The 20,155-nt window shown below is 38.8% G+C and overlaps 1 protein-coding gene and 1 non-coding gene across 3 annotated transcripts in view; both read right to left on the bottom strand.

Moving 5' to 3' along the window:
* Positions 1-12: 12 nt before the first annotated feature.
* LOC105937494 (ataxin 7-like 3) overlaps positions 13-20,155 on the bottom strand; it is a 30,088-nt gene continuing 9,945 nt past the window's right edge. Inside the window, exons 1-13 of one of the 2 annotated variants that reach the window (XM_012878825.3) lie at positions 10,596-11,021; positions 9,932-10,031; positions 9,698-9,830; positions 9,441-9,612; positions 9,263-9,360; positions 9,153-9,175; positions 9,009-9,054; positions 7,970-8,007; positions 7,813-7,884; positions 7,683-7,726; positions 6,112-6,183; positions 3,720-3,844; positions 13-3,646 (exon numbers count right to left, since the gene is read on the bottom strand). In XM_012878825.3, coding sequence (XP_012734279.2) covers positions 3,426-3,646; positions 3,720-3,844; positions 6,112-6,183; positions 7,683-7,726; positions 7,813-7,884; positions 7,970-8,007; positions 9,009-9,054; positions 9,153-9,175; positions 9,263-9,360; positions 9,441-9,612; positions 9,698-9,830; positions 9,932-9,982 — 1,095 coding nt within the window. In that variant the 5' untranslated portion in view covers positions 9,983-10,031; positions 10,596-11,021 and the 3' untranslated portion in view covers positions 13-3,425. Of the gene's footprint in view, positions 3,647-3,719; positions 3,845-6,111; positions 6,184-7,682; positions 7,727-7,812; positions 7,885-7,969; positions 8,008-9,008; positions 9,055-9,152; positions 9,176-9,262; positions 9,361-9,440; positions 9,613-9,697; positions 9,831-9,931; positions 10,032-10,595; positions 11,022-20,155 lie in introns of those variants that run through there. The other variant, XM_036147762.1, reaches the window with a different exon arrangement.
* Positions 13,319-13,390, bottom strand: trnac-gca. Its single transcript has one exon. It is a non-coding gene; the product is annotated as a tRNA-Cys (tRNA).

The following is a 20,155-nucleotide window of genomic DNA, read 5'->3' as shown; positions in this document are numbered from 1 at the left end:
CACGTGTCAGTCTGTCGGTGCAATAAACGTTTATTAACAAACACATCATGGCATCAAAGACAAACATCACGCTGCGATACATGGCGCTCACTCATGCGCTCCGTTGTGCTCGTTAAATGTCAGTCAATATTGCATTTTCCGTCTTCTTTAATGCACAGAATCGGCTGTTGGCTTCGTTCGCAGAAGGTGCCAGAAGAAGTGAATCGAATCGTCTCTTTTACAATCAGTCAGCTCCAGCTTTGTGCCGGAAGTGTAACCAGGCGTCAGCCGATTGTCGCCTCCACGTCGGAAACGACGTCCGGTTCTGGTCCGACGTTTACGCGGCGACCTTTTAATGACGCGTTGGAGACGTCCACAAAACTTTGAATGACTTTTAAAAACAAGAACTTGGCACAAAAGTTTAAATTGTCAATTTCCTCGTAACAGAAACGGACAAACATGCTTATGCCACCAGCGATATTAGGCTAAATGTCCCTTAGCAATGTGCTACTCGACAACTCAACAAGCTTCTGGTACATTTCCAGCTTTAATTTGACTACCTCATACAGTTCATTAAAACTGGCCTGTTTTCTAGCATGACGCTGGCTTTTAAGCAAAGTTTACACTTTTTTTTTTTTAACAAGAATGATGTCAGGACTCTTATTTTTGTTTTTTTAAGTATACCATAATCCTTTAGTGCTGTCCAGGTACCAAGCATCTGACCCAGACAATAACTCAAATGAAAGGAAACTGGCTCTAAAGAAGAAAAAACACTTTAGTTCAAGCCTGCCATGAACAGAGATGCAGATGTCTGTCCACAGGGAAGCCGGTTTCCCTCAAAAATCACATTACATGCAGGGTCTACGGAGAGTCGCAGCTGGACACGCCAGATGCCTTCCTGAGGAAAGGTTTTCAGTGACAGGAAGCCCAATCAGAGGGTTTCTAACTCCAGATCACTGCTCTGGCTCTAGGCGTGGTGGAGGTAGCCTCGTGCTGAGGATTGGCTTTACTGCCACTGGCACATTGAGAATAATGAGAGAGGATTACCTTAAAGTTCTTAAATTCACCTTAAATAAACAGCAAGGCGGTTCAACGTTGCACTAAATTGGTGTATGTTCCCTAACATATGTCACAACAAGTTTTGGTCCAGATATAACGGGCTAACAATGCTCTGCCCAAAGTCCTGACATCAGCGCTGCTGGGGGAAAAAAAAGGTGATTTATGCTTAAAAGCCGAGTCTGTAGCTAGGAAACCAACCAATTTAAATGAACCAATCAGATGTACAGAATGGGTAAATGTCCGGGCCAGAGTGACCTCAGTGGCAACAAAAAGCACTTTTGCAACAGTAACTTGCTTCTGAAAATCATTCAAGTTGGATGTCATATAAATCGGTCCACCCTAGAAAAAAACAATGTTTCTAATGGCTCATTAAAAACCTAAATGATCGAAGGTAAGCGTCTGATCAGAACTTCAACTGAAAACGTGATCGATGAGCAGCTCATTAATGATTTTGAAGACAGCTAGCAAACCAGCTTCACGAAAAAAAAAAAAAAAAAACATTTTTTTGGTCCAACTGCATCAAGACTTCATCCGCAGGGCAACGTGTCTCAGTCTTTTTAGGTGATTTAAAGGATTTCTTTTCATGATTACTCCTCAAGGACAGGATACAAGATACAGACCCAACACTCTCACCGCAGCAGCGACGTATATCTGTCGTTCATAAACAGAAAGTGCCTGCAAAAATATAAGCATAAAAATACACAATATTCCTGGCTCCGTTTCAGCAACTCGATGTTTTTTTTAAAGAAAAAGAAAAAAATCTCCACATTCACACAAACATCGAAACGTTGCAATAAAGGCGTTCACAAAACCAAACATCAATGTAAACAGAAGTAAATATCTAAAATGTCCTTTCACAAAGTGTCACGTTCTAGGATTTTTGTGACAAAATGAGACACACGTTCACACCGAACGCAGATCAGCCCGCAGGCGCACAAACACAACTAACTGTGCAACACAACGCCAGCGTCAAGCCGCTGGTGGGTCCGGTTCGCTCATAGCCACAGAAGTCGGAGCGAAGCAACAGATGAGGGAGAACTGGAGACGTCAGGCAGCAAAACGAAGAAAGAAACGCCCTCACACCTGGATTCACCAAAAAAAAAAGCTAAATACAGCTCGTCTTTTCCTTCTTCACACTGATTCTGAATGATTTATCTTCCATATAGTATATTCAGAAGTGAAGCTTTAACACATTATTACACATAAAGCCTAAAATAAAAGGATTTAAAAAGTGCACAAAGCCTTGAACAAAAGGAAAAAAAATGTGACATTTATCCCAGATTCAGCTGAAAGCACCAAACTTCAACTTGTTTGGGAACGAAACAACACAAAGAATCCCCGAACACAAAGAGAAAACCCAACGTAAAGTACGGCGGTGGCAGCGTCATGATCTGGGCCAGCTCTTCCTCAGTGATACGTTTTTTTTTTTTTTTGTTTAAACGTTCGGGTGTCTGATAGAAAGCGTTACAGTGAGCAAAAAAAAAAACAAAACGTGCATCAACAGAAGAAAGGCTTCCCCCGGCAAGAAAAGCAGCGTTTTGGAGCGGAGAGGCTGCAGGAAGAAAGATGCAGACTGGGAAGAAATGGACATGCTGAGAGTAAACCAAACCAAGTTAAAGTTTGGCTGCGTGCAAACCTGTGCCGTCAGTCAGTTACAGCTTTCTGGGTTTTTATATTTTATATCCTCCCCCTATAATACCGCAGGTCTCAACCCCGGTCCTCAGGGCCCACCTGTCCTGCACGTTCTCGGCGTTTACGCTGCTCCCCCCTCATCAGATTTTAAGTGAGCTGGGGATTAACGAGCTTCTTGAGCACTCTGTGTTTAACGCAGTGACTTAAAAAAGGTTTGCTGGAGCAGAAACGTTGAAAACATGGAGGAAACTACGCCCCTCAGGACCAGGACAGAGAGCTGTTGCCGCAGAAAAGACGTTTTTGTTTTTTTTCAGTTGAACTGTGCAGGATGTGTCTCACATTAAAGCTGAAGGAGCTTTGAAGCGATTGTCATAATCTCCTCTACATAGCGACAGTATGGCACCTAAACAGGTGTGCAGATGTTTAGATCCACAGAATGGACGTGAAGAAGGGTTTCACTGCTTCTATCGCTACATAGATTCTGCTTTCTAAACACATTTCCATCGATGCAGTGAATCGTCATGATTTGAACCAAATCTTTTGTTTTCTTCGCCTTAGAAACATGTAAAACTTAACAGCAAAATCTGTCTGAGCGCCGTTCTTGTCCCCCAGTAGTTAGAAATAAAGAGCTACATTGAAGGAACACAAAGCCCCCCCCCTCAAGCTGGCCATTAAAAATAGATGAGTGAGAGTTTATGATGAAGAAAGAGGAATCCCACTTTCACAGATAAATTATATCCTAAAGCAGGTCCAGGCTAGTTTAATTCGTTAAAGATACTTGAGACGGAAGGCGCTGCTGCCGCCGCTGCTTTGGGCTTCTTCTTTTTGGTCGATAAGCTGATGGTACTCTGAGAGACGGCGCCGCTGACCCCCATCAGATTCACGCCTCCCCCTCCGCCGCTCATGCTCAGAGCCACCGCCGCCACCGCCGGCTTCTTCTTCTTCTTGGGCCTCCTGGAATCTGAATGGTTGCCGCCTGCGAGAGAAACAGATGCGTCCACGAGACAATCCTGGGCTTTAGGAGAATCTGAACGCCGACGCTTCCTTACTGGCTTTTGACGAGGCGGAGTCAGCGGGGGAGATGTCCGGGGAGTCCTCCCACTGCAGGCGGCTCAGCACCGCCTGGCTGTCGGGGACGTCGAAGCCGTCGCCGTCGACCTCGGGAAGCGTCGGCCTGTCGCACAAAAAGCAAAAAAATTATTTTAGATCTCTAATGTGACTGCTCCGCTCCTCATTTTAAAACAAACAGGTCAAGAACGTAAACGCTAGTGTGTCAGAACTCAAGAGGTTTACGCAAAAAGAGACGTGGAAATGATTACACCTCTGAAACTGAGAAAAAGAAAAATGCGATTTCTGTTGTTGTTGAATAAATTAAGACAAGTTTCAACATTAAACCCAACAAAATTTGTTCCACGATATTTTTTAAACAACTGAAATAGTTAAAAAAAAAGGTACAAAATAGAATCCTAGTCAGTTAAAACACTTCAAAATTACATATTTGCATTTTTTTTTTTTTTTTTTTTGTTTTAAACAAGATGAAAACCTTTTTGTCTGTGTATAATTTTAATTTTGGGTTTAATGGATAAAATTAGGGTTGGCTTAGGCCACGGCTGCTCAAACAGGGAAAGCCTGTCAAAAAAGAAAAAAAAAAAGAAACAAATGACAGCATTTACACTGCAAAAACGGATCTAAAAATAAGTAAAATGTTCTTAAAGTTAGTGTATTTGTCCTTTATTTAAGCAGGTAAAAGAGATTATTTGCCAATGGAATGAGTATTTTTACCCCTAAAATAAGATAATTAGACATCCTGCACTTGAAATAAGGTGATGGAGATGAGTTGTTCCTATTTTAAGAGCAAAACTGTTATTCCATTGGCAAATAATCTTATTTACCTGCTCAAATCAAGGACAACTACACCAATTTTAAGAATATTTTACTTATTTTAAGTTCTGTTCTTGCAGTGTAGCTGTTACCCCCTGATGGATTTCTTCTGTTTTTACTTCTTTTGGTCCCACTTAGGTGCTTCAGATAAAAATAAATAAATAAGATCAGACAAAAACAACCTGATTATGTACAGACAGTTTTAAGATGATTTAATTAAAAAAAAAAAAAAAAAAAAAAAAAAAAAAGATGATTTAATTTATAAAGGGATAGAGCTCTCCAAGCCAACCTAGTCCTGTGAAAAAGTCGATGATAAACCAAATTGGTTGCCGTCAGATTTAAGTTCACAATTCATAGCCAGGCCTGCTTCCTATAGAATTAATAAGTCGCATAGAGAAGCTGTAAACGAACCCAAAAGCAACACATCCCGCTCTGAACTTCACCAAATTTAAAAACAAAATTAAAAATTCCCACCGCTATCCATCAAGCTGTTTCTAATTTTTTTTTTTTTTTTTTAAAGGCACAACTCCATTGATGCTGCTTACAACCCCCCCCTCCCCCCCAACAGTGCTTTTCTAATAAAGATGACTGACTTTTTTACTTTTGCTGTTTTTTCCCCCAATGTGTGGTGGATTCTAAGAGCCGATCCAAAGGAGCACATTTTATAATCTGTGAATTTTATGTTTGAGTCGGACTCTGACTGAAGGTAGTTACAGATTTAATGACAGAAAGACTGTTGCAGCTCTAAATACAGCTTTGTTATAATTGCAAGCGTACATATTTAAGTTTTTATAACCCAAACTTTGCATGGAACTGTGATGAACCTGACTATAAAAGAAAGAAAATGAAGGGTTTGGAGTTGCCTTTACAAATCCTGGGTTTAAACCCAATTAAGATTCTGTAGAATAACTAAAACAGGCTGGTCATGACTGAAAACCCTCCAATATGGCTGAATTAAAACAATTTACCAAAGAGCCGGCTTAATTCCCTACACAATGACATTAAAGATACATTGCCTGTTTTTACGAAGGATGGATCAAAGTTATTAGGTTTAGTGGTAAACTACTTTTTTGGTTTTAAATTGCTTTTTCCCCTCAATAACTGAAACCATCATATGAAAACTGCTTATTGTATTTTATCAAGTCTGAAAACATTTAGGTGCAGCAAAAAAGCAAAAGTCGAGAAACTGTAAGGGGGGTGGGGGGTTGTGCTGGTTTTCATTTTTGATCTAAATTCAACTAGAACTCAAAATAAGCACAATTAACTCAAACAGTACTGGAAACACAAGATTTGCACCAAAAAGATTAAAATACTCAATCAAATAATGAATTGGTAAAACAACACAATCAACCCTTTAACTGCACAAAAGCAACCCTGGTCAACGTCAGAGGTGCCTCCGCTCTGGACGCCTCATTTTGACTCAAACTAGAATAAAAGTTCAAAGAAAATGAAACACTGAGCTCCATCTTCCACCCCCCCCCCCCCCCCCCAACAGAACCAGTTTAAACATATTTCCTTCCGAGCACACTTTGCGTGAGGAAGGGGGCGGGGCACACTCACACGGACGGCCCCAGGAGGAACAACCTGATGGCCCTCCTCTGATCGTCTGTGTGCTGTGGACATCGGTGAGACCTGGAGGGACACAAGGTGGCATTATAAGTCCCTGTCGGCCCGCCCAGAACCACCGCAGCTCGACCCATCCCTCCCATTCACTTTCATGATGCCGACATTCCCGCTGAGACTGACACAGATTATGCACGGCGTGGTGCTTTGATTGTGACGGTGAGGCTGAGGAGCCATTTTCGTCTTAGGAAACGATAAAAGGTGAGGACGCTAACGTTAGCGCGTCCCGCCGAATGAGGTGGGGCCGACTGCCGGGACAGTTACTGACCAGCTAGATTGTGACCAACCACGTTGTTTAAATAAAAGTCAAAAGCATTTCCTCTCTTCATTATTTTTTAGATTTTACGTATCAAGAAAAAAATCTAAGAATCATTGGATCCCCATCAGGGCCTACATCAACTTAAAATGTAACTTAGTGTGGACAACTTTGTTCAGGGTTCCTACGGCATAAGGCAAGTTAAATTCAAGACTTTTTAAGACTTTTTAATGCCACTTGAAATAAAAAGTTAAGCCCAACTTCACGATAAACAAGATAAACCTGGTTGCGACAACTTCACCCAAATGTTTATTTTAACATAAACCATTACTTTCTGGTCCAGTAGACATGTTTAAAATTTTGAAAAACATTCCATATAGGAAGAAAGCTAAAAACACACAAATTACAGATATATTTTTAACAACTACTGAACTGAATTCACAAACTTTGTTTTGTTCCCTACTAAACTATACTAAACTATAAATCTGTTTTAAAAACCCACAACATAACCAGTGCCAACTCTTTTTCGCAGCTATAGTCCGGCTGCAACAGTTTTTATTGGTTCTGCTATCGGGACGGAACCAATAATGGTTACATTGAGCCGTTTGGTAAATTAAAAAAATTATAATTGTGTCAATTATTTTACTGTTTGGTAAGGATTACAAAAATAAAATCTTATTTATGACCTGGTAACAATTTTAAGACCTAAGAAAGATTGATTTAAGACATTTTAATGCCAATTAAGGCCTTAGTTTTATATTACAGAATTCAATGCCTTTTAAGACTTTTTAAGGATCCGCGGGAACCCTGTTGTTGTAATCGTATCAACGATCAAGATTGCTTGGGATATTTCAAACAATCAGAAAAAAACAAAACAACTGTGTTTATTTCCTATTGAGTACCAAATTAGGGGGATTATATGCTGGTGAGATTTTAAAACGTGACTCGGATTAGTGATCCTAAAAAAAAAAAAAACCTGAACCCACAGTTACCTTCATAATCCACTCACCCTGCTGTGTATGACAAGTGAATTGGGGGACATTTACCTAAATTTGGAAAAGGAACCATCTTTCAATCTTCTGGTTTTAGGTGTCACAACATTCTGGTCTTTACACAGTGAGTAAATTAATTATACACAACATTTTATACACGTGTAAGAGGTTAGATCAGCTTCATAAGGAGGAAAAAAATAAATAAAAAGATGTTCCCGGAAACTAGAGGACATCAGTCCAGAGAATTTCTCGCTGATTACCTTGTGCACATCTTCTTGGTGTGCTCAGAGATCACCCCACATTGCTGCAGAAAAAAAATCACTTGGATTAACAATCAGAGTTAAAAACAAGGCGTTAAAATGAAAGCATTGTTTGGCAGAAGTTGCTCACTGTTGTCAATAAGGATCTGACTTCATTCGGTGCCAAGCTTTCATAACTGATGCCAGCATTGTAGTTGTACTGCTGCGAAAGACAAAAGCTAACGGGAATCAGCACTATTTTATGCACAAAGTAGGTGAAAAGGTACCAATGTTTGAAAATGCGTTACCTTGTAGGGATCTGAGCTGATGCTGGTCCCAAGCTCACCTGAAAGGTAAAATTAACAAGCCTTGATTTTCTTCATTTCAAAGAAAATTGCTCAACGTTTAGGTTTTAGGAAAAATAAAATAAAATAATAATAATCGTTCCTCTGTTACTTCACAAAGACGTGGGCTCGTTATGATCCCGCGCTCTAAAACTAAATATGTTAGTGAAGTGAGACTATTAACTGATCTGTGCAACAGCACAACAGAAATCTTTTGGTATTTGTTAGGGCAGAGTTAAAATTCAAAATAAACAGAAATATAAGAACAGTGTTTAAGAATTTCCCTAAATGCTTTTGTATTTGATCGCCTCATAAAAAACATTTTCTACACTCTGAATTCCAAGTCCCTTTGAAAGAATAAATACAACTCGTTTTAAATTATAAGTTGCCAACCATCACAAACTGGTTTGCAGGACCAAAGCAAGAGCCAAAACTGTGACTGTGGGGCTGGCATTTAATACAAGCATTGTTAAAACCTGTTGAGTTTTGACAGTTTTTTAAAGTTTTCTTTTGTTGAGACAGTAGTTAAATGTATGACTGGTCTTGCCCCAGATTTAATTAGTCAATTAATACAAAAATATACTAACAAAGGTGCGAGAACTAGAGCTGGAGTAAGTGGGAATCGTTAAGTCGATTTTTTTCTTTAATGTATTTTACCTTTGCGTTGTGAGTTGTAATTTTATTGTACTTTTATATGGGTCATCAATATGTAATTTTGAATCAGCACAAACAAATTTAGATTTGTTTTCCTGGATCAAAAGCCTGATCAGGGATGTGGACTGTAAATTAGCATTCTGCTAGAAGCTCTGTCTGCGCTGCATCATCTGCCCACCAGCAGCAATGCCTTAGTTGTACTGTCCCTGTTAGAATAAATAAAATGAAATTAGTGGAATTCAGCTGTTACTGAGAAAAAAAATGTTCGGACAGAACACCCTGATGACGGTAGGTGGGAGTTAAAGATTGCTTTTCACCGAGCCAGAAACTAGCCCCCTAAACCACTTACCGTTCTTGTGTTTAAGAGATTTGGATCTTCTTGGGGAGTTCTGATTCTGCACAAGGAAAATGTTAATTAAAACTCCTCCCTGCAATCCAGAAAATGATTCAAGCGTTTTTACTCCGTTTGCAAAAATGATAAAAACAAATTTACCTTATCTGACTTTCTCTTCTTGGCTGCAAAAGATGCACAAGAAAGGCGTTTATTACACGAATTACAACGTTTTCAATAAAGAATCCAAGCCTTGATTTTTAGGTCCTCACATTTCTTCTCTGCTCCGTATGACCAGTCGTTGTCGTTAAGGTCATCGTTGTCTTCCTGATCACTCTCCGATTTGCTGATGTTGTTATTGCTGGCTAGCCTTTTAAAGCCAGACAATCAATTAGATCAATTCAAAGTTCAGAATTTCAAATCAGACATAAAACAGTTGTAAAACCCAACCTGCGGTTGGCGATGCGGCTGCTGTTGCGTCCCATGCCGAGACACTTTTCCAGGTGTGGAGCAAAGCGAGACGCCGCTATTAACCTCTTGCAGTTGGGACACTCGCACTCTTTATTCTTCCACTGATTAAACACCTGACCAAATATGTCCACTCCGGGCTGATCCACTATCTCTGGATGAGTAAACGGATGCATATATAGTGAATGGACCCGGTGAGAGAGAGGGGGGAAAAAAAACACGGTAAAACCGGCACCAACCAAACTCCTTTATGCTGTCTTGGTCCGTTTCATCCAAGAAGAAGTAGCCCTGTTTAACGGCACGGTGCACCTCAAAACACAGGCCCAAACAGGCGTCTTCCACCAGCTCGGAGTAGATGTCTTGCATCAGGGCCTACAACATCCAAAAAAATAAAATAATAAATAAACACCAAGTGGAAAAACGAGCATTAAATATTCAGGACGATAAAGAACAGGTGTTAGAACAATAATCACCTCCAGCCTGGTGTTGTCTGGGCCTGAGAGGGGCTTTTCCTCCATTTTCATTTGGTAATCTGGGATGGACCTCTTGGTAGCGAGCTGTTAAGATGCTGACCTGGAAACATAGAAGATTTCTCTTGTGACGTCCGTGTGCTTGAGATGGTACATTTCATCTTGAGTCGATGACGAAATACAATAAACTTGCTATACCAAGAAATAAATATATATATATATATATATATATATATATATATATATATATATATATATATATTTATTTATTTATTTTTAATGGCCATGAAATGTTCAACGTGTAACAAGCTAGTTCTAATGTCACAGAAATGGCATCCTAGATGCATTGTGCCACGAAAGATGTAATCTGAATACCTACTTTTAAAGTGGAAAATAAATCTTACTTCCGTTTTGTCAAGCAGAGGAGACAGAATTATGGCGATATGTTGTCAAGCATACACAACTCATTTAAATGACCACAAATAAATAAATATTTCATTTTAATAGCGTGCAAAAACTCTGACCCAAACCCCAAAATATTCGCTAGAGCCATTATTTATCAAACTAACTGCACGGAAGGTGCTGAAAACGTCGTAATCTAACCATATAAACGCTTTCAAACAGATGTATAAGATGCATCTTTAATAGTAACAAAAAGCACACTTACCTGTCGTTTTTAGCATGGAGCATTTTATCCTTAATGTCATCTAGTCCTGGTTGTCTACTACATCTGGGTGTGTTAAATCGGACGCCGTTTATGCGATAAAAATGAGAAGAATTAATGAAACGACTCAGACAGAATTGGAATTTAAACAGACGCGGTTTCCTCTTAGCCCGTCGGTCCAAAAAAACTCAGCCCGAATCGGGCAGTTTTCCCGACGCAGGCAGCATACCCGGCTCCGTCCCCGTAAACTTCGACAAACCCAGGAAAATAACTGCTCTCAGGCCGCCGCCATCTTTAACGTTGCGGGTGAAGCAGTTTCCGCGTTTAAAGGGAAAACTGTCGCAGGTGTCAGCTAGCTAAACGCAGACGTTAAAGAACCGGTTTCGCCGAAGAGGCCAACAGAAAGGAGCAGTGGCAAACAGGAAGTGGAGGGGGGGATGAAAACTCCCCACAAAACCATCAACTTCCGGTTTCAACTTTTAGAAATAAAAGAGTCTCCTCTTGATGAAAAGACGTGCTTTTAAAAAGATTTTGGGGTTAAAATAAAAAAAAAATTGTCTGGATTTTTCATAAGTGATATTCAAAACATATTCTAAGTTTAATTCCAGGATTTATTTACTTTTTACATATAAGGCTGTAGCCTACGGTGGCCCTGAAGTCCAAACCACAGGTCTGCGATTCCCCTCCAACCACAAGTAGAACCCAGCCATTTTTTTTAACATAAGTGTTGTCATTTGGTAGATCAGCACCAGAACAGTGTTTCTAAAGAAAATAAAATTATTTTACATGTTTGCATTTTTTTACATACATTCTGAGTTTTTCAGACTATACACTTATACAGTTGGTACAGTCTCCCGTGCAGAGGCGATTTGTCCTTGTTAGTTTACATTTTTTAAGAACTTTAACTTTATGTAGCAGTTTTGGAACCATATTTTGCAACTTTATCTAACTGTATTTAAGACAATATAATTCTGCTAAAGCCACAACTCAACATATGGAGAAGAACTGGTTATCTGAAAGTACAGCAGGCATCCTCTGAGAAATTGTTTTCTCAATGTGATATGATTTATTTTTTATTTTTTTTAATTAACAATATTTGCAAATGTTGACTATGTTCCTTAAGTCCTGCCCTAAAAGCTACACTGTTGATTCATTTTCCAAAGGCAGAGCAGATTATATACTCTTACAGGTATTGGGTATTATTAATTTTTTTTAATAATTGAACAATACCCAAATTACTTATAATTACTAATAATCAAAAAAGAAATCCTATATTTTCATTGGCATCAAAAAACTTTTGATAATTCTAGTCTTATTTTCTTCTGAGGTGAAAAGTATTTGTAACACTGTTGTTCATAGGATACTACACGGAAGCAGAGAGCTGCAACTTAGTAAGAAGAAAAGAAAAGAGCTATATCACGTTATAACACTAAAACATTGTTCTAACAGCATGCTTTTCACGTTTATACAATAAACAATGATGTTAATATACACTCTTCAGATTTGAATAATACAATATCACGGTATTACAAAATGGGTGATTCTTTTTTTGGAGCAACATTTTGTGTCTGTGTATTTCTCTTACACAGATTGTAATTGAATATGCCAAATATTCACCATAAGGTACTTTGGTCATGCACTTAAGTGTTTTCTAAAACTTGAACATATCAATAAAAACCTTTATTATATCTATTTTCATTTTACACACCTTTTTGGTTACACACATGCTCAATTAAATAGTGTCTGCAGTGCAATGTAATAAGTTTAGGTGATACAATTCCAAAGCTTTTATTTTCTAACAATTTGATAAACTACACTCAACTTTATCTCATCATCTAATTTAATCTGGTGGAACTTTATATTTATATTATATTATTTCTCATTTGCTATATTACCCATTTTCTACGAGTTCCAGTATTAATTTTCAATCCTGTTGGAATGTGCCAAATCGTCTTCACAAAAGGACTACAATTCCATTAAAGCCATTTTACAGGAAGTGACATCATTTGATTTTGGAGGGATTCAACTGTTGAAAAGGAGGTAAGCTTCAGCTGTAATTTTCTCCTTACTTTTTTAAATCTTAAATAGTGATGGCAAAATGAGGCCTCATGAGGCATTGAACCACTTGAGCCAATTGCTTCAGGAAAGGGTTCATTTCAAGAGGTTTCATTTGCACATGAAACCACCTACTGGCCGAATGTATAATTACAGTCAGCAATATAATGAAGCTTGCCACTATTTTTTTTCTCATTTAGGGCCCTTGGGAATTATCAATAATAAGTGATACCCATTAATGTATCTTATGATTATCGTATCTGTATAATAAAATATTTAACATGTTCCATGTGGAATATTATATGGCTGCCTGTGTATGCTTTTCTGTCACTTTAATGAAATGGCATGGGCTTAAACAGACAGACAGTTAAAGTGCTTGTGGAACTATGAAAAGGGCACTGCATATGCTTGTGCAACTTATAGTAAGTAATAGCAATATCATCTTTATTGTCATTGAAACATACATTACAATGAAATTTGTTTTCTGCTTTTAACCCATCACCCTTGGGGAGCAGTGGGCTGCCATGTACGGCGCCCGGGAGCAATCTGGGGTTAAGGGTCTTGCTCAGGGAGCCAGAGTGCTGTGACTGGGGATTAAACCAGGTACTTGCATCCTTCTCTGAGTGCAAGTTTGTTGCTCTAACCACTCGGCCACGACCCACGAAACAAGCAGGGGGCACCCGGATTCGAACCGGGGACCTCTTGATCTGCAGTCAAATGCTCTACCACTGAGCTATACCCCCTTCCTCATGGGCAATTTGGACAATTATGTGCAAAACTGGAGATTTAATGTAGAAATAAGAGTTTTTCTTATAACAGTCAAAAAAATAACACACTGGGAGTGAGGATGAAGTTGTTGAGGAATTCCAGGAACGCATGAAGTTCAGAAAATATCTCTTTAACATTTGCCTCTAGGGAACTTAGAGAAAGTCTCCAGGGCCACAAATGTTTAATTCATGTGGATTTTAGTGAGAACTGGATCTGTAAATATGCTAACAAGGCACCGTCCATGCATTTTGGGGGATCGCATCAACAAGCAACCCTACACACAGGTGTATTATACAAAGCAATACAGGAGGCACCAATTACCTTCTGTTCAATATCCCCATGGAGAAGGCATGACCCTCCAGCAGTCTGGGCACACCTAGATCCAGTCTTGGATATGATTCAAGATAGATTTCATAATGTCAGCCGGCTCCACTTCTTCAGTGATGGGCCTGCCAATCAGTATCAGCAGAAAAGGAACTTTTTCCTTTTTTCATCTGAACCACTCAGACAAGGCTTTGATGCGACCTGGATTTTTTTTTTAAGCCAAACATGGCAAAGGAATCCCAGATGGTGATGGGGACACCCTTAAACGCTCGGCTGACAGGCTTCTTGTCATGGGGGATGACGTCCCTAATGCAGAGATGCTGTTTCTCAAGCTGAAGGAGCAGGAATCAGCTGTGGAGCTCTTTATAAGTGAGGCATGTGTGGAAGCAAAGGTGAATTCAGTGCTGCAGGTAAGACAATTGTTTTTACTGGTATTCAAGATTTATCTTTAATCTGTTCATATGTATGCCTTTTAAAACTTATCTGAAGTCTTCCAAAAATAACAAGAGTATCAGTACTATACTTTAAAACTAGCAGGACGACAGCGTTCATATTGTAATACCTTTGATATAGTAAATTAACACCATGAAATACAATCTGAACAATCTTGTACAAAGATTTTTGTACACGGTTTGACACACGGTCATTTATGGTGTAATTTAAAACAAGGACACAACAATATAAAGTGTCACATCCACCAATCAGTAGTCAAGAACAACATCATATTTACTCATCAGAAAAAAATCTATATAGTTAGATGTACTGTGTGTTACCAATACTCACTTGAAAAGATTCATAAACAAATAAAAACATTTTACTCTCATGCAAATAGTTGTTTTAAGCATACCATAACCAGAATCAGCAACCATAAACAATACGACAAACATTTACCTGAAATCATACCAAATCTGTTATGAGGTATACTCACTAATAGACATCTTTGCAATTTGTCTTTTTCCTTCTCACACACTAGGGTAGGTACTAGTGGTGTCCCGATACCAGTGTCAAGTACTCGTACTCATACTAGTAAAAGCAATCCGATACTCTGAACTGAAACCAATTTTCCTCCTGGGCTGGGCTACGCCGGAACTCAAAGGCTAGATACCACTCCGTACCAGGTGGTGGTGCTATACACCAAGAGGTTGTTTGATGAAAGAAAAAGAAGGAGAGAACGTAGCTGAATCTTTCACAGAATTCATCGCCCTTGATGCTCAGTCGTCTTCAGAGGTCAATTATATTATGAAGTCATTTGTGATCTATAAGTACCAATTTATTAAGTACTCAATATTGGTACTTGGAATTGGCAAGTATCTAAACCAGGGGTCACCAACATGGTGGCCCCCGAGGCGACGAGCGACGAGCCTGTTCTAAAAAAAAAAGCACATTCACCAGTGAGCTGCATCTAAAACTTTATTTTATTCCGTTATTCTTCTTATTTAATCACACTTGCATTTATATGGATTTAAAAATTACAATATCTATAACAAAGCATAAAAATGTGTTTATTTTACAATACTGGTAGCCAAAACTGGTACCAGGACACCCCTCGTAGGTACCCCATTGACCGTGGTGAACAATGAGGATCCACCAGGTGATCAGTGGCTGTAAAGGCAAATCCACTACAGAGACATCAACTGTGTTTGCCAGAGAGAAGAAGGACTGATTGACTTCTCATGATGGCACCGCGGACGGCTGCCACCGTGTGTTGGTGTGCGACCTGCCACGTACCAGCCTGCTTGAAATCATCTATCATTATCCCTGTTCCCAAGAAGCCAAGGACCACAGGACTTAATTACTTTAGACCCGTCGCTCTGACCTCTGTGGTTATGAAGTCCTTTGAGCGCCTTGTGCTTTCACACCTTAAAGAAATCACAGATCCCCTCCTGGACCCCCTACAGTTTGCTTACAGAGCCACAGGTCTGCAGACGACGCTGTCAACCTGGCCCTTCACCCCATCCTCCAACACTGGACTCTGCAGGAACCTACGTCAGGATCCTGTTTGTGGATTTCAGCTCTGCCTTCAATACAATCATCCCAGCTAGCTGTTTTCATCTCTATTCTTATTTTGGTCTGCACCATCAACACCAAGTCAAATTCCTTGTATGTGCAAACCTACTTGGCGATTAAACTTGATTCTGATTCTAAAAAAGAGCCAGTCCCTCAACCTAATGAGGAAACTCACAAGAAAGTGGCAATAACGGCATGGTAGTCAGAAGTTATCACAGGCGACCATGTTAGTCAGTAGTGTGTGGTCAAATATGACCATGACAATTATCCCCGCATCATCACCAAAGTAGAGGATGGGAACATTGAAGAAGGAAGCAACAAACATTACTGGCTAACGGCAAGGAAAGACATCAGTTGTTATGATGACAGCCAGGTACTTTGTCGGATAGATGAGCCAAATGCTGTGTAGATAAAAGATATCTGCAGCTCCATCCTGCCACATGGAGGTTAACTGAAGAGCAGATGTAGTGTAGATGTCCATCAAAGCCGTGCTATTCATCAGATGGTTTGTTTGTTAATGTTGATGACCAGTTCATGTTTGATGTTAACGTAACAATCTTGTGTTTTAGTTACCATTTGCATATTACATGTTTTTTCCAACGATTTTTAGGAGATGTTTTGTTGGTTTTATATGAACCACTACATATCGTATTTTTCAGACTATAAGGTGCACTTAAAATCCTTACATTTTCTCAAAAATTGATTGTGCGCCATATAATCCAAAAAATAAGATAACCTAAATAAAACGAGTTTTCTTATTTATGTCCCCTCTATTATTCTGAACTGAAGAATGCTTTTTCTCTTCCCATTATGCTCCACATCTCTGTTCCATATAACATGGAACCACATGCACACATTTAATGTAACGTTTTGTTTACCTCCAATTTCACAATTCAAGGACATCTAGAAGAACATCCAGTTTATGTAATAATGCATTCATTAGAGGTCAAGTCATTCGAAGTGGCAAAAAAGAGGGAAATCATCAGATTTTAAAACTGGTAACAAATGTTATGGTCTGTTCCCCCTTTAGTAAAGATTTTCATTGGAATGATTTTTGAAAATCATAATCTATTGTGAATATCTCTGTGCCATGTCGGGAAGCGAGGAGCAACAAATGTACAGGCTTTTTAAGGTTTTCAAAACGATCAATATTTTCCATGCTGTCAGTAAAAATGGGCAAGAATTAAACTGGTAATTTTATATTACAGATATATACTACTCATAAACAAATGGTGTGTTACACATATCAAAATATTTTGATAATAAAAGGGACAATCTTTTTAAGAAAAAGTTTTTTTTGTATAAATATTTACATGTATAACTATTTTGGTCTATATATATAAATGTCCCTAACGGGGGAAACAAATTTGTTGACACTTGTAATTATTATTTTATCCATTCCTGAGCTTGACTATCATGTATTTCTTATTGTTAAACATGAAAATAAACAAACCTTTTGTTCCCCAAAAAGTTATGAAGCCAAAATGTTGCTCCAAAGAAAAAAAAAAAAAAAAAAGAAAAAATCACTCATATTATATTGTACAAACATGAAAATTAAATTGTTTAAACAATATAATTTTGAGGTTAAAACATCATAAATTTTATTGTTGCTGCACACTAGATTGTTTACCTAGTAACATGATAAAGTTTATGGCGGTGCAGATCAGGGACTGTGAAAACCCCTCCTAGAGGAGCTTATTAGGTTCTACTTCATGCTTGGATTGAGCCATGGGGAGATTTTATTGCTTGCACCTTGGATTCTACTGTGCATAAAAAGGGAGCTTAAACCACACGGGGCTAAACAGAAGGAAGAATTTGTCTGATTTGACTGAGGTGGAAGCATTTTTCATTGATCAACTGAAAGGGCATGCTGGCCCTGTGGACGTAAACTGAACTGGGTTATATTGTACCACAACGTTGTGGAACATTTAGATATATCTGGACCCATAAAGGATTGAGCACAAAAAAAAAGGGATTGGCCAGAAATTACCCCAAATTAATGTGGACTCTTTACACCCATGACAAACGGACGCCTTCTGAATGCGTCGACAGAGCAATTGATGCCCTTTCTATCAAGAAAATATTTGTTCCAACCATTTTTTTAATGCTTGCACAATAGAGCACCACATTCATACCTCATATGTTAAGAACGTGAAGCTTTTATTATACATATTTATAGTAATAAGTTATATTGTAGTAACATAGCAAATTGCACAACCATGAAAAGTGTATTCTTCATGCTCCATCGTGCCCAGCGCTATACCACCATAGCTGCCAAAGTTATGTTTTATTCCTTTTTCATCTGCCGCTGATTTGTTACACTGCAAAAACAGAACTAAAAATAAGTAAAATGTTCTTAAAATTAGTGTATTTGTCCTTAATTTAAGCAGCTAAATAAGACTATTTGGAAATGGAATAAGATTTTCCCACTTAAAATAGGAACAATTCATCTCCATCATCTTATTTCAAGTCCAGGATGTCTAATTATCTTATTTTAGGGGTCAAAATACTCATTCCATTGGCAGATTATCCATTTTACCTACTCAAATCAAGGATAAATACACTAACTTTAATAACATTTTACTTATTTTTAGATCCATTTTTGCAGTGTACTTTATTTTGAAAGTTCCGTCCATCTGCTTCCTCTTTAAACTGCCACTCTTATCAGACATCAACAACAGATGAGCTGATCTGGTATCAGCTGGCTGAGTCAGAGCGCCTCAATTAGACTATAAGCCTTAATCAATAGCCATGTGTTTCATTTGGTTACCATTCTGAAATAGGAACAGCTTTAATTTTCAGCCGATAAGAAGCATGTTTAATATGAGCTATGACCTTATTTTCAAATAAAAGCTCATATCAAACAAGAGAAAGGACAAGGTTTGTCTGAAACAATGCATGTCCCTGCCCAGCCACTCATTCATGAGGACAATAAACTCTCTTTTAAGGATAATCTTCTTTATTTGCCCAAATACTTGAACTACAAGGACATAAGAGCATCCTCCGCTATATAAAACATCAAATCCTGTCAAATGATCAGCAGTACAAACTTGTAAAGCTTCGCCGTCTTACAGCTCTCTAGAAACCAAAGCAGGGGGAGAGAAGAAACAAGTAAAACGGGTGACCTGAAACTAAAAACTCTTCTCCCGTGAGCGGAAGACTCACCGGCCCTGGAAGTCACAGAGGAGTTTTTTTTTTTTTTTACGAAATTAAAGAACTAACAAAACAAAACGCACTCAATACAAAAAAAACTGTATTTACAGGAAAATTACATTTTTTTTTTTTTTTTTACCCTAAGTCTTCAGGTAACTCAACTCCTCCCAGCGACTCCCTTTTTCTGTCAGTCACTCTTTTCCCCTCCCCCAAGGTATTTAAATAGCCCAAACTGGTTCTGGTTTCAGTCTGAGAGTCAGTGGAAACACACTCCATCACATACTGATCAACAACAGAGTAATCAGAATAAAAATGCTGGAAGGTTTGTCATTAATCCTTAATTAGGCGAATAATGACAAACAGGGGGGGGGGGGGGGGGGGGCTGGGAACCAAAAACTGAATATGTACATTCATGGTGTTGGTGCGATGCCCCCAGACAGGCACGGATATGCGCGCTGTAGTCACATCTCGCTTTGTGAGTGAGAACGGCGAACATTAAAGCAAAAGAAGAAAACGCACCGCACGCATCGTCCTATGTACACAGTAATGCGTGCGTGCTCACAAACTCAGAAGGACAGATTACATTAAGTGCACACTTTTGGGAGGGGGGGGGGGGCATAAGACAAAAAACAAAACCATTGCAGCCACTAAAAACAAAAACAACAGAGAAAATGGAAAAATATGAAAAAGTTGAATCCATTCGGGTCCTCAGCAGACCACAAATGCTGTAAGTCTTTAAACAAAATACAAAAAAAAAAAAAAAAAAAACACGTATGTATTTTGCTTTAAAAAAAAAAAAAGCTAAAAATTAAACGTGGACAACTTCAAAATGGCTGCAGAGTTTAACACCATTTCTCCCTTTGAGGTCCAGACAAACTGCTGAAACGCCGTTGAGCTTCAACCAGAACTGCTTTAAGACTGAAACGGATCCTATGAGACGCGCGGGGCGGCTGACGGACCAACCCGAATGTCTACGCACGCGGAAAACGACTCGATTCCAACACCGAAATGTGTAAGAAAGGCCTGCAGATTACAGTGAGAGTGAAAATAAAGAAACTTTAACCTTTCAGGTCCCGAGTTAACACAGAATTTCAGATGTTTAACCTTTTGTTTTTGGTGTATACCATATGGTTAGGTACGATTGTAACAGTAGTAAAATTCCAATATTTGGAGCCCAGTGGGTTTACTCAAAATGACACTAATCATTTTTTTCCTCCAAAGAACAGAAAAGCTGGTCAGTCGTCTTTTGATTTGAC

This window comes from Fundulus heteroclitus, chromosome 16, assembly GCF_011125445.2.
Source record: "Fundulus heteroclitus isolate FHET01 chromosome 16, MU-UCD_Fhet_4.1, whole genome shotgun sequence".
Taxonomy (NCBI): Eukaryota; Metazoa; Chordata; class Actinopteri; order Cyprinodontiformes; family Fundulidae; genus Fundulus; species Fundulus heteroclitus.
The sequence above is the reverse complement of the archived record's forward strand: the minus strand, read 5'-3'. Positions and strand labels throughout refer to the sequence as shown.